The 15,062-nt window shown below is 36.3% G+C and overlaps 1 protein-coding gene and 1 long non-coding RNA gene across 2 annotated transcripts in view; both read left to right on the top strand.

Moving 5' to 3' along the window:
• Nucleotides 1–292: 292 nt before the first annotated feature.
• Nucleotides 293–15,062, top strand: part of FAM91A1 (family with sequence similarity 91 member A1) — a 51,567-nt gene continuing 36,797 nt past the window's right edge. Inside the window, exons 1-4 of the mRNA XM_074266014.1 lie at nt 293–605; nt 9,600–9,684; nt 11,021–11,172; nt 12,253–12,310. Of these exons, the coding sequence (XP_074122115.1) occupies nt 534–605; nt 9,600–9,684; nt 11,021–11,172; nt 12,253–12,310 (367 nt within the window). The 5' untranslated portion in view covers nt 293–533. The remainder of the gene's footprint in view (nt 606–9,599; nt 9,685–11,020; nt 11,173–12,252; nt 12,311–15,062) is intronic.
• On the top strand, nt 4,581–6,139 carry LOC141541685 (uncharacterized). The gene is made up of 2 exons (XR_012481879.1): nt 4,581–4,623; nt 5,033–6,139. It is a non-coding gene; the product is annotated as an uncharacterized LOC141541685 (long non-coding RNA).

Below are 15,062 nucleotides of genomic sequence, written 5' to 3'. Positions count from 1 at the left end.
ATAAAGCTAGAGAACAAACCTAGGCAGCTGGGTCCGTTGATTGACGGATGCTACAAGCTTTTTGGCTCTAACCGGCCCCGCCTTCCTTCGGCGAGGCCGCGCCCACGCTCGCGTCCCTAGCTGGTCTCGGCCGCGTCCCCGCTTCGCAGGTGAGGAGGAAGCCCGGGCGCCGGAGAGGGAAGTTAAGGAGGGGTAGGAGAAGAGCTCGCGGCCCTCCACAACTTTTCCATTTCACCCCTTCTTCCCCCTCCCCCTCTCTGCCGCAGGCGGAAGTGATGTAAGGTCGGAGGCCGCTTCCGGAAGATCGAAACTAGGAAGAAACTTGGACCCGTCGCGACGTACGCGCCTCTCCGCCCCCTTCACCCTTTCCGTACCCTACAGGGCAGCCGAGGGCTCGGTCCCCTCGGCCCCGGGAGGCCGAGGCATGGAGCGGCCCTGCGTAGCGGCGCTGTGAGCCGCCGTGCCTCCTTCTGGCAGCTCGGGCCGGGCCGTGAGGAGGAGGGAGGCGCCGCCCGCCGTCCTACCCTCGCACCATGAACATCGACGTGGAGTTCCACATCCGCCACAACTACCCCTGGAGCAAGCTGCCGGCCAACGTCCGACAGGTACGGGCCGCGGGGCCGAGCTTGCGGGGCGGCCGGAGGAGGGGAGCACTCGGGGGAGCGCTGCCGGGCGTCGGGGGTCGGACTCTGCGGCTCCTCCGGCGGGTCCGCTTCCCGCTCTCGTGGGAGGGGCTCTCCTCTCTCCCGGGCCCGGCCTCCCGAAGAGAAAGCGTCGGGCTGGAGAACGAGGTTTTGGGACGGCTCGGAGGAGCCTGCCAGCCATCCCGCCTCGTTGTGCGCGCTCTCGGCGCCCGGCCCTGGCTGTCCTAAGCGCGCCTTTCCGTGCCTTTCTCGGAGCATCTGGTTTGCATAACACCTGCCTCAGCATCCATTCCGCGCTTACTGCGTGTCCGGCTCCGGCCCGCGGCCGCCGAAACGGTCCTCCTTCTTTCTGGAACAGTCCGCGGCTTAATGATGGGGGAGAAAACGCGCAAATAGCTTTAAAGTACAAATACAACGCGGGCGGGGGGCAGAAGGAAAACCTTAGAGTTAAAGGGGGAGGGAGTTGTGCCGGAAAGGTCAGCAGGTGTGTCACGTGAGTCTGCGCCGAGAAGAGATGCTTCTAATTAGGAAGAATTACATACGTGACATTTCCTTCTGATCCCTGGAGATCTGAGACGTGGTGGCCACTGCGTGTAGTCTGGAATTCAAGGGAGAGAGAGAGTGTGTGTGTGTGTGTGTGTGTGTGTGTGTGTGTGTGGTCGATCGAGAGTGAGATAGAGACAGAGAGAGAGATACAGATAGAAATAGAGACAGAGAGAGATAGAAACAGATAGAGACAGAGTGAGAGAGAGACAGACAGAGAGAGATAGAGACAGAGAGAGAGAGAGACAGAGATTGATTAAGTGTCCTGCTCAAAGATTCCTAGATAGTAAATGCCAGAAGACCTTAAACCCAGGTCTTTTAGTTCTGTACCTAGTGCTTTTTCTTCCCTACCAACCACTGAAGAAAGGCGAGTTATTTTCTTCCTATTTTTTCTCTTCCCTGTGATTGAGGGAAGGTGAATGTTGAATCCGTGTTATTCTGAACATGAAGAATGGTGGGAGAAATGGTGAGGGCTTAATTTAGACTGGACAAAAATGGTAAAATTGCCGAGGCTTTTTCTAAGAAACTCTTTGAAGTAATTGGTAAGATTAAGCTGGATCTATAAATTTGGCCACTTACAGAAAATGGTGCAAGATACTGGAGCATAAATTTTTAGATGGAATTGTGGAACTTCATGGTAGCAGCCTTAAGATTTGGCCAATTCAGTAGAGCTGTCAGTAATTTAAATTACTGGGCATGGGCATTGCTTACATGAAAGGGACTGATTTTTCATACATTATTATGGACTTTGAAGGGTTTAATTATGTCAGGAAATTGCTAATTTACGCCAATTCTGAGAGAAGCTATTAAATTTAGTTTTAAAACCAATTTTAATGTGATTTGGTCCATTTTGTAAGACTTTAAAAGGTATGTAGTTGAAGGAGGGGGAAGAGATCATTACAGGACTCTTATTTCAGTTGTTTCATTTACATGTTATTTAAAACACATGGATTTGGGGAAAATTCAGGATAAATGGCTGTATTTGTAGATAAATTAACTTTAATCTGTTTTTAAGGTTTTAACTCTGAGATCTGCATCAGTGACATTATTGATCATAACTTTTAAGTAGAGGTGGCATGTTATAGTGGAAACCCGTGCTTCAGTGATTTTGAACTCTGTTACCTTGGGTTTCATTCAACTTGCTTGGCCCTCAGTTTTCTGTCAGTAAAATGAGGTGTTTGGAGTAGATGTTTTCTAAGATCTCTTTCAGCTCTAGAGTTATAATTCTCAGTATAGTTTTAAGTCTTATCTGAGCCTAAGCACCACATTCTGAAGCCCCCGAATCTTTTGTCACTGTTATCCCATTTCCTCCTTTTTGTCCTCCTTAGCTTGTCCCTTAGTGCTACCACCCAGAATTAATTCTCTTTACTCTGTCTCTGAAACTGCTTTATCCCAACCTTAGTATCATTATAGCTTTTTACATAGGTTTAAAAGGGGGTCTGCCTGGAAAATCTTTGATAAATATGAACATTTCCATGTAAGAAGTCCACAAAAAGATTTTACGTGAAACTGTTATATGCGTGTGTGCACGTGCACACACACACACACACACATTTATATATGATGTGGTAGTACAGCATTGCCCTGCTTGTTTGGGTTCCTTTTTGAATTTCCTTTTCTCTATTTTAAAAATGTTTCATTGATACACATTTCTTTTTTTCTTTTTTTAAAAATCACTTTTACTACCCCTCCCCACACACATTTAACTAATTGTTAATGTAATTTTGAACCTATTAGCTGATCAGAGTCTTTGGTCACTTCATAATCAGCTCAATCGAATGCACACTTAAACATTATTTATAATATAAGCAATAAAAATGTCTCACATTTATTATGAAAAGTATGTTTGATATTTCCCTTAAATTTTTTTGTTGCTATCTTTTTTTTTTTTATGGTACTTATACTTATTAATATATCCTATCTCCTATTCCAGAGACCTGTCTTTTATATCATGGATATAAAAGGAAAAAGATAGCTATGCCAAAGCTAAAGAACACATCATCTAAGTGTGATATATGTTGTATTTCACACTGTCTACCTCTTTATGTTATCTACTATTTTGTTCTTTGCTGCCAAAAATATTTTGATGTATGTGAACTTTAGCTTCAGTTTTTGCAAGAAAGGAAGGGAGATCAAGCTTGACCATTATCATTTCACTGCTTTCAATTGTTATTATCTTGTTTTTTTGTTTTTTTTTTTTTCTCATCACATATAACATTTAAGTCCTTGCTTTTTGGTAATTGTCATTTCTTACAGCGAAGTGGTTTTTGTTAAATTTACATACCACAATTTATTTAGCTGTCATCCACGTTGTGGGTCATTTACTCTCTGATTCTTTGCTACTATAAAAAGTGTTGCTACATACAAACATTTTGGTGTAGCTGGAACTTTTTTTTTTTTTTTTTTTTAATCATTTATTTTTCTTTGGGTATATGTCCATCAGTGGGATCAATGGATTAAATGGTAAAGACATTTTTACCACATTCTAAGCATAATTCTAAATTGGTTGAACCAATTCATAGCTCTAACAACAGTGTGTTAGTATTTCTCACACTATTTTGTCTTTTGACATTTTTGCTAGTTTCCTAGATTTGAGGTAAAATAGTTTGTAATTTCTACTTCAAAAACTTTTATTACAGTTTTTGGCTCATTTAAAACAAATATGTTTTTGACTCTGCTTGTATTCTGGAAGTATTCCAGCATTTGGGATACCATACCCTTGTGTAATAATAACTTGTTTATATTATTTCATCCCCTCAATTATCTCCATGTAGATAGAGAAGAAAATCTTATTCTTCTTTGTATCTTTCAAAGAAATAGCTCTCATAAAAAGAAAAGTATGATTTATCTCAAAATTTTGTGTCTTAAATTTATATCATATTTTCACTAGTCTGCTAGCAATAGCCAAGATCTGCTATGAGCCAAATACTGTGCCTTATATGTACTGGGAAATACAAAGAAAGTTAAAAAAAAATAGTCCTAGCTATCAAGGAGCTACAAGCAAACAAAGTAGACAACATGGAAACAATTATATAGTCAGGCTGTATACTGGTTAAACTGGAGATAATCTCAGAGGGAAGGCACTAAATTTTAGTAGAATTGGGAAGTCTGCTTGTAAAAGATGGGACTTTACCTTAAACTTGAAGGAAGCCAGGAGGTAGAGATAAAAAGGGAGAGAATTTCAGGCATTAGGAACAACCAGTGATAATATGTAGATTTGGGAGATAAAGAATTATATTCAAGAAATATCTAAGAAACCAGTGTCATTGAATTGACTAATGTGCAGGAAGGTATAAAGTATAAAAAGTCTGGAAGGAAGGAAGGAATCAGATTATGAAAGGCTTTAAAAACCAGAGGATTTTATACTGGATTCTGGAGGTGATAGGGAGACCTTGAAGTAGGGAGGAACATGATTAGATTTAGAATTTAAGATCACGTTGGGCGCCAATTGTAACGAGCTGTCGTCTCTAGAAGCTGCCGGATCGCTCTCTGGGAAGAGATCTGCTGTGTCTACTCAAATCTTTAAGACAGATTCTTCTTCCTGTAGTGAACCGTTGTCTCCAGGCAGTTGCTGTTAACTCTTGTCCAAAGAAGTGACTTCCCTTCCTGCAGAGAGCCCCGTCAAGCCTGATGCAATTCAGAGAGTCTTCTTCTTTCTCTGAGAGTCCTCTCTTTTATTCTCCCAGAGAATGGGCGTGGCATAATGCAAGGGCTTCTGGGAAGAACCACCCCAGCCAATGAGCTTGCCCCCTCTATCAAGTCAACCTGAGTTCTCACCTTGTAATTGTCCAGAAAACCTGAATTCTCACCTTGTCACTGTCCAGACAACCTCAGTTCTCACTTAGTAATCCTAACATGATGTGGATGGAGTGGAGTAGAGGATGGATTGTAATGGGGGAGAGACTTGAGGCAGGGAAATAACCAACACACTATTACAATAACCCAGGCATGAGGTGATGAGGACTTGTGTATAGGAGAGAGATTCAGAAAGTAGAAGTAACTGGATATGGGGAGTAAGAATGAGAAGTGGCAGATGGCATCTAGATTTTGAACCTAGATGACTAGGATGATCATACTCTGATAAATAATTGGGAAATTGGAAGAAGGAAGTGGTTTTGGGGAAAAGATAATGAGTTCGGTTTTAGACATGATGTGTTTTAAGAGGTTTATGAGACATCCAGTTAGAGATGTCCTGTGAGAGGTTAGGACCAAATGAAGAAATCTAAATTATCTCCAAGAGATGATAACTTAAATATATGGGAGCTGATGAGATCACCAAGAAAAATGGTATTGAGGGAGTAGAGAAGAGAACCCAGAACAGAGCTTTGAGGACCATTTACTATTAGCAGGCACTAACTAGTAGGTACAGGTATTAAGAAAGGATAGTCAGGTAAAAAACTAGGAAAGAACAGTGTCATAAAGATGTAGAGAGAAGAAAGTGTCAAGGAGAAGAGACTTGGATAGTGTTACAGGCTGCTGAGAGGTTAAGAAAGATAATGACTGAGAAAATGATTAGATTTGGCAATTAAGAGGTGGGTAATTGATAACTTTGAAGACAGTTTCAGTTGAATGCCACAATGCAGAGAATTCAGAAAAGAGTGAAAGGAAAGGAAGTGGAAGTATTGATTACATATAGTTTAACTCAAGGAGTTTAGACAAGAACTGGAGAGAAATATGGTTCTTCAACTACGTGTCTTTGATTCTCTTCAGTGAAGACTTAAGAGATAAATAATGCCTTGGAAGGCTACAAAAACAAATACCTTGGTTTAGAAGATACTGTGAGGCTAACATTATTATGTTGGCCAGGTCTTAATAAACAGTGAGCACTAGATTGCTTTAGAAGTAATTTAATTGTGGGCATTTCACCTATTTTAGTTGTCTTTCTTCCAAACTGTATTAGGACACTCCATTTTATCCACTTGTACATATTTACATTATACTATTCAGGAATATGAAGGAAAGAAAGTAAAGAAAAATTACTTGGGAAAGATATTGGCTGGATTGGAGTAATAGGGAGTCAGGAAACATTTATTAAGCACCTACTGTGTGATAAGCACCACACTGACCACTAGGAATACAAAGAAAGGCAAAAGATGGAATATAACATTCAAATAAGTATGTATAGACACAAATATACACAGGAAAAAATTGAAAATAAATTAATAAAGGAAAAGCCTAGAATTAAGAGATCAAATAAGATTTCCTATAGAAAGTAAGATTTTTTTTACTGGGATTTAGAAGAAGCCAGGAGGGAGAGCATTCCAGGCATTGGGGGTGGAAATGAATTAGAGGGAGCCAGTGAAAATGCCTGAACATAGTCCAGATTTTGCAATTTATTGGATGCAAAGTTGAAGAAAAGGAAATGGGATATATTAAGGTTTCTAGTCTGGATGCCTGGGATCATAAAGTTTAGAGGTGGAAAAAAACCTAAGAGATGGTATATATCTTTCTTTTATTTCGCAGATTAGGAAACAAAAACAGGAGAGGTGATATCTTTATCAAGATGAATTAATGTTCAAAGTAATTTTTAAAGAAGATTTATCTGGCAGCTGTGTAGGATGAAAGAGTAAAAGGAGAAATCCTAGGAAAAATTGAAACCAAGTGGAGGGTGTTAATCTGGTCATGAAGTGTTGAAGTTGAAGGCCTGAAATTGGTTAATGGGTATAAAGAGCAAGATTAAGGTTTAATAGCAAGACTAGGCAGGATAATCAACTAGGTAACTGATTAAGTATAATGTAATAGAGAGTGAAGGAGAGGAAAAACAGGAACAAAAACTGTAGTTCCTGTTTGTGAGTCTAGAAACTCAGAGAATAATGCCATTTACAGAAAGGAAAAAATTGATGAGAAGAGACTACTTAGGAGAAGATGGCAGCACTAAGGACTCAGTTTAATAATTAAAAATATAAATAAAGGAGAATGACAATCTTTTAGTTTAGCAACATTCATCATTTAATGAAGTCATGGATACAGGTTTTGAGACGTTTAATGGTTTGTTAGGGATCAAGTTGAGGTTAATTGATGGAAATTTTGTTGTTTCCACATTATGGCAGCAGTCATAAATTAGGCCAAAAAAAAAAAAAAAAAACAAGTTATTACTGTCTCACAATTTAAAAAAAATTAGTTTAAACTGTTTTTCCTAAATTTCTCCCTCTCCCTCTGAAGAATATTGTGAGCACAAAGGTGAAGTTCCTTTTATCTTTTTTTAAATAATATTTTTCTCCAATTATACATAAAAAATTTTAAGTTATTTTTTAAAAAATTAGTTCTGAATTTTCTGTTACCACTTTATGGATATTTTTCACGGAGGCAAATGGGATAAAGTGACTTGCCCAGGGTCACACAGCTGGAAGTGTTAAGTGTCTGAGATAAAATTTACCTCTGAAGGCTCTCAGATAAGTAGTCTCACTCAAATTTATAATGACAGAGATGTGACTAGCAATCAAGTCAGCAATCATTTATTAAGTGTTGTTTATATGTTTAAGCACTGTGCTAATTACTGGGCATGCAAATATAAGCAGAAAAATAGTTCTTGCCCTCAAGAAGCTTATATTCTAATGAGGAAAAATGTGATAGATAAATTCTAGTGTGGATTGGAGCCTGGAGAGTTATGAAGACATGGCTGACCTTGAATCTTTCCTTAAAATAGAAATTCTGTGAGAAACCATTCAATCAAGGGGGAGGAATGTACTTTCAGTATTAGAAGTCCAGGGATTAAAAAGTTTCTGTGCATGCTAGTGGAAGTGCAGAAAATCTAAGTGGAACCTGGAGCGACAATAATATGTGTATTCAGGAATAACAGGTTTGTGGTGAAAGAGTAAGCTTGTTTTGAACATGTTAAACTTTAGATATTGAATTGACATCTTTTGGAGATGTTTGCTGAGGAATGGGAATGCAGTTTCAGAGCTCAGAGAAATTAAGGCTGAACAAAGTGACATTTTAAGTCAAAGGATATAATATAAGGGGGGAAAAAAGAGTCCTAAAGTTTTGGAAAATGGCAATATAAAAAGGCTGAAGCAGGAGTTAGTGAAAGGAAAGTTAGAGAGCCAGACTTTCATCACCCTCATATCTAGACTGTTGTGGTAGTTTGCTGCTTTTTCTCCCTGCCATGAATCTATCTACTTCAGCCCATTTTCTATGTCAAAGTGATTTTTCCTATAGCACAAGTGTAACCATGTCAGCCCTTCTCCTATCTTCTCCACTTAGTAAATGTCATTGGCTCCTATTTGCCTTCAGAGTCAAATATAAAGTCTTCTGTTTAGCATGCAGTCTTTTTTTTCTTTTTAAACAACCTCTTCCTGCTTTTTTATACCTTACACTTGCCCTGTACTCTGTAATTTAGTGACACTGGCTTCCTTGATGTTCCTCACACAAGACACTCCCTTTGCCAACTCTGGGTATTTTCACTGCCTTTCCCTCATGGCTGAAATGCTCTCCCTCCTCATCTCTGCCTTCTGACTTCCTGGCTTCCTTCAAGGCTCAGCTTTTACTACAAGGAAAGAGAAGAGGAGAGAGATACAGAGTCAGAGAGTGGAAAGAATGGAATCCAGGAGACAGATTTGCTTTGGCAAAAGGAGAGTTTTCTTTTGAAACTGGGGAGAAGGAAAGGAGGAGAATTTGGGTGAAGATATAGGACTATTGAAATATGGATGCAAGAGATTTGAAGGAGTGCAGAACAGTTGGTGCCTCGGTAAGATTGAACACCAGAATGTGAAAGTTAGTAGTAAAGTAAAGCTTCATGAACCAAAGCTATTGTTTGTTCTTTGGCAGTATTCATCCTTCCCCTTTCTTTCTCCCCCTCCCCAAGACTGTGTATTACTTAGATCAATACAAATAAGTTGATCCTTTTTATAGGTGCATATCCTTGATTACCTTAATTGATCTAAAATAGAATTTAAAGTAATATTCAGTTATATTTTATATAATATATATAAAATCCATAATAAGTACAGTTAAGAAAAGTTTTTTTTTTTTTTAAAATAAAAGAAAATTCTCTGTTAAATATACTACTCTTACCATCAGACTGTTGCCTTGTTTATTCTAAGCCACTAAATTTTAGGTGAATATTAAAATAAAATATTTGAATATTTCTAGTAAATATTAGACCAGAATTGTCTTAATATTGAATTGTATGTTTTAAAAGATAGTGTTCTAGGAAAGTAGTATAAATACACACACACACACACACACACACACACACACACACACACACACACACACACACACCTTCAAACACTTATCTGTGTAACCCTGGACAAATCATATAACATTGTTTACTTAAATTTCCTCACCCATAAAATGATCTATTGTTAGAGATTAAATGAGATAAAGTTGGATATAAATTTCGAGGGGAAATTTAAAATTTACATGTTCATATTTTTGAAAATATTTTAAATTTATAACATTATTTTCTAGGGTCTTGGAAATTCACAGAGAGAATATGAAAAGCAAGTTGTGCTCTATAGTATCAGAAATCAATTACGATATAGAAATAACTTAGGTAAGTAAATATTTTGTTATTTAGATGTATAGTACTGACAAAGAATTTTGATTTCAATAAATTTTCCAGTTTTTCAGCGTGTACTTTATGTTACAGACAGCATGAAGTAGTTGATAGAGAGCCAGTCTAACAACTGGGAAGACCTGTCAAGACTGTCTCTGACAATTAATCCTGGACAAGTCACTTTCTGTGCTTCAAGCAACTCTTTCAGAACTTCTAGTTGCTCTGCTGATCTACATTGGTAGAGAGAATTTCCTTTCCAGAAGTTACTAAATCAGTGAAATCATAGGTCTGGATTAAAAAACCAAACCAAAACCCTACTCAAAACTTGGTAGCATGGAAATTAAAAAACAAATATGAACATTTGCATTATCCCATGTTAGCTTATTTTAAAAAGGTAACTCACTATATAGTATATTAATGGCTACCATTTTTTCTTTGTGATTTTACGGAAAGTTACAGTATAACATTGTATTTTTAGTTTACTAGCAATTACCTAATCTCTCAATTTTTTATTTACCTCTCAGATGATAGTTATTACCCTGGTAACTGTTTCAGATATGTAACTTCCATGACAAGGACTTTTTATAATAGAAAGAAATAATATTTAGATATTGTATTCCATAGCATTCATAGTTTCTTTTGGTAAATTTCTTGTATTTACCTTTAAAGTCCTGAAAATAATAAATTTATCATTCTATTTCATTGTTGACTATTTTCTCCTTAAATTTGTAATGTTTGTTTTAGGCATGGAATTTCATAGTTAATTTGCTTTTAAAAGTATCCTGTCAGAGGCTAAAGACTGCATAGATTTAAAAAACCCTAAATGGTACTTACTTGATTTTACTCTTAAATTGGCATTTAGATTAGCTATTTTTCAATTTTCTGCTGGTTTAGATTTACGAGCTTTTGTAAGAAAAAAAAATGGCATTAGTTAATATTAGACAACACATTTAATGCAGCCTCGCCTTACTCAGTTTTTTGTCATCCTGTCCTATCAAATTAATCTTATAAGTTTAGCTCTAATAAGGTCTTATTCTAAAGTTCAGTCACTTCAGGTATGGAAAAAGCCTGTTTTCTAAAGAATCATTTCTTGTAGTATCATGAGTTTTTGTTGTTGTTGTTGTTGTTTTTTTTTTTAGGTAGAAATATAAAACCTTTCCAAGATTTCCGTCTCTCAGATTTTTTTTCTCATTTGGTTCCTTCTACTTTTCCTAGTTTTTTGTTTCATTTTTTTATTGTTTGAATTTTATCATCTATTATTGGTGTGCAAATTTAAATAATTAGATACACCAGCAATGAAAAATTATTGATTTGTTTTGCTTCTTTTAACCAGTTAAGCATGTCAAGAAGGATGAACGCAAATACTATGAGGAACTATTAAAATACAGTCGAGAACATCTCATGTTGTACCCCTACCATTTATCAGATATTATGGTAAAGGGCTTGAGGATAACACCATTTTCTTATTATACTGGAATTATGGAGGTGAGTTTCAGTATTGTAGTTATAATTAATTCAGTATTGTAGTTATAATTAAGAATGACTAAATTCTTATACCCGAAAAATTTCTTAACTACATGTCAAAGACAGAATTGTAAATGATGCTAATCTTTGTACTTTGTATGATGTATATATGCACTCTTAAGCCTCTTTTGTGCCATTAATTTTTTGTTCATTAAAATGTTTATTTTTTTCATTAAATGTTCTTTTTTGTTCATTAAAATTTGTTGTAAGACTTTTTTGCTTTTAAAGTTATTTGAGGTTCTTAGTAATTTTTAAATGTTACAAGTAGATAACTATCCAGTTACCAACTATGCATATGGCATGTTACAATGGTATGCCCAAGGTACTGTAATAAATCAAAGAATAAAGAAAAATGCTTTTTTGGAGTCTTGGCTCTTACTTTAACCTTTGCTTCACTAATTGCTATTAGTTGGTACCTTTGTTCCACAGAAACTTGGGATCAGTTATCCCAAACCAGCCTAATTCTATTTTTTCTATTGCAGAATGTTCACTAAACTATTGGCATTTTTGGTTTTTAGCCATTACATATGAAATTGCTTTTACTTCCACATTCATCTGCTATATAGTTGGCTGATTTAGGATATTAATATCAAAATCCTTTTAAATTAGACTTAAAAGAGCAGAGATTGACTCGATATTTGGCTGACACCTGTTAGCTTCTATTTTCTGGTCTACTGCTGACTGGGCTTTTCATTAAAGAGTCCACTATTTAGTTTTCTCTTCTGGAAGAACTCAAGTTGAGTATATGAAAATTGAAGAGATTGGGCTCTTGTACTTAATTTCTTGGGCTAGTTATTTCATCTGTTACCCTCACAGAGTGGAGGAAATATACCTGTTTGATATTCATAAAGGGAGAGAGTCAGATTTTCTTAACAAGGTGTCATATATGCTATTGAGTGCTAACTTATAATCTTATACACTCGTAAAGTGAGTAAGGTTTTTTGGTATTACAACCAAAAATAATATACATTAAAAAATCATATCATTTGCCTAAAAGCAGGGTTAAAATCTTTATGGATAATATTATTTTCTTTTTAAAAGGACATAATGAACAGCGAAAAAAGCTATGATTCATTGCCCAATTTTACAGCTGCTGACTGTGAGTATTATTCATTCAATTACATTGAATAAAGTAATGCACTGACATATAATATAGATAGATAGATATAGATATCTATATCTATCTATTTATATATTTTTTTATGACACTGTCTTGATTGACTTTATCTGAAAAATGCTGTACAGAAATTGGGCAGTATTGATTCTCTATAACAGTAAGATGCATGTAATTGTATTAGATGGTTTGGTACTTCATCTAATCACCACCCCCATCTCCCAAAGAGAGAAATTAGACTGGGTAAAAGGGAAATAATTATATATTTTTACAGGGATATACTCTTTCCTGGAAGTTTGAATGGCATTAGTGAAACCATTATTAGAAGATTAGGTTAGTTTGTTTATGTGTTTTTTAAAAATGGAATTCCTCTGATTTTTTTTTTCTAAGGATGTTGATGGCTGTCAAATCACATAGAATACATTTTGTTCTTGGGAGTTCTGAGTGTATAACATTTTAATTCTTTTTTTTTTTTTTTTTTTAACATCAACCTGGAAAATGGAGTGTGAAAAGGAGAAATAAGAAGCAAATCAATTAAGCTACAATTGCAATTTTTGAAGTGAGAGGTGATGAGTATTTGAAATAGTATGGAAGCTATATAACTTGAGAGAAGGAGATGTGAAGTTTGACTTGACAAGGTTTGGCAACTGGTTTGATATGGGGAGGCTCAGGTGAAGATTTAAATACTCAAAGATGATGCTAAGATTTGGTGAGCTTGGATGACTAGAAAAATGGTGATGTCCTGAATACAAATAGGGAATTTAGACAAAGGGAACACTATCAATATAAATATTGGTATAATTCATTGCATTAATTTAAGTGTGCTAACATTTAAAATGTTTTAATGGGAAAATGTGGCATGTTGTAAGAAGGGATTGTGACAGTTTAAGAAATATTTCAAAGGCAGCTTTGTTAATTTTCCTGGTATGTTGGCAATAAGGGAATATGTGGTCTGCTTTAGAATTTTTACTGTGGATGGCTGTGGTGTCTTGGGAAAGTGCTCATGTCTACAGTGTAGCTAGATGTGCCATCTTTCCATAGTGAGAAATGGAACACAATAATTGGAAATGTTTCTCTTTCTCTGGAATTCTATCCTCACTAGGACTAGGAATAGAGGCATTTCTCTTCCTTATCTTGGCAATAGCTGTATGTTTCTCTCCCTCCCCTCTTTATCCCACTTAGTCACTGCCAACAAATTCTCATGTTAAAATGTTGAAGCTAGCATAAATCAGCTTTTCATCTAAAATATAAATGAATCTTCTTATTTTTGTACCTATTCTCTGGGTTATGAATGCAAAAAAAGGAACTAGTCATTTACAAATGAGGAAAACTTTTGATTCTTGGCAATAGAAAGGAAGCAATGAAACAAATAGGACTACCAGAAGAAAAGAAAGGTGTTGTCTAGGGAACTTATTAAATTGATAGATTGAGGGAATACTATGGAAAGACTATATAAAGATTCCAGAAAAGCATTTAATGGTCTCTCATGCTGTCATTGTAGAAGAGATGGAGAGATGAAGGATAGAGGATATCAACTTAATTTAATATAATTAGATTTTTAAATGATTGAATGACTGGACTCAAAAGAATAATACATATTAATGAGTTGATTTCAACTTAGAGCTCTCTGGAACATGTCATGAATCTGTTTCTTAATTCTATAATGTTCATCATTTTTATTGGTGATTTGGGCAAAGGTAGGATGCTTATATTGCAGATTATATAAAGTTGGACTGGATAGTTAGCATATTGGATGATAGCTTTAGAATTCAAAATGATCTCAACAGGTGAATAGACAAAATTATTTATAGTGATAGATTGAACTTAAAAAAATTGAAATTGATAGCAGTAAATGTAAAGTCATTATGTGGAACTAAAATCAACTTTACAAATACAAAATGGGGCAGTACTTAATTTGGAAAAGATAATGGGGAATTTATCAGTTTAGAGTTTCAAGATGAGTCAGCAGTATAATAATGACAACCAAAAAAGCTAATTTGATTTTAGGCAATGTTAAGTGTTCCGAAGTTATGGTTCTGTGGTATTATTCTTGATCAGACTACTATTTCACATTATAAACAGAACATTGATAAGCTAGACTATGTCCAGAGGAGGACTGTTGAGATGGTGAATGGATTAGAATTGCCTCTCCCTAAAATTTAAGAAGAGATTATTCAGGAAAAAGGTTATAAACAATGGGGAGGGAGGGACAGACACAGAGAAAGGAGAGACAAAGAAGAGAGAGAGAGAGATATTGAGAGAGAAAGAGAGACTTTCTTTCACAGAATAATGATGTTGATGATGATATATATTCTATGGAATGATCTGAAAGGATAAGTTCCTGAGTGTTTCTGGAAGTGGCAATCAGGGATACTGTTTTTTAGCTACTTTTCTAGTACTAAAGTGCAAGGAGTATGGATGAAAATGCAGTACAGTCAGTGATAAGAGAAGAGAATCAGGCATTTAGTGTAATTGGGGTGTTACAGAGCCAGGGTTCAGTGATTGCTATAATTGGAAGGATTGTGAGAGAAAGAGGTGTGAGAAAAAAGGAAAATTGGCACAGTGGAAGAGATTAGACATGACTCTGGGCTTAAGTTGAGGAACATGGGGAATCAAAGAATAGGAAGTGAGAGCTGGGTATAGTTTGCTCCTAGGTAGCCAGATAATTGATTCTTCGAGAGATAGGGCCTGAGAAACCTTTGGTGTGAAATTGTTAGCTTTTGAAAAGGGTTGTTGT

The sequence above is a fragment of the Sminthopsis crassicaudata genome, chromosome 1 (assembly GCF_048593235.1).
Source record: "Sminthopsis crassicaudata isolate SCR6 chromosome 1, ASM4859323v1, whole genome shotgun sequence".
Taxonomy (NCBI): Eukaryota; Metazoa; Chordata; class Mammalia; order Dasyuromorphia; family Dasyuridae; genus Sminthopsis; species Sminthopsis crassicaudata.
The sequence above is the reverse complement of the archived record's forward strand: the minus strand, read 5'-3'. Positions and strand labels throughout refer to the sequence as shown.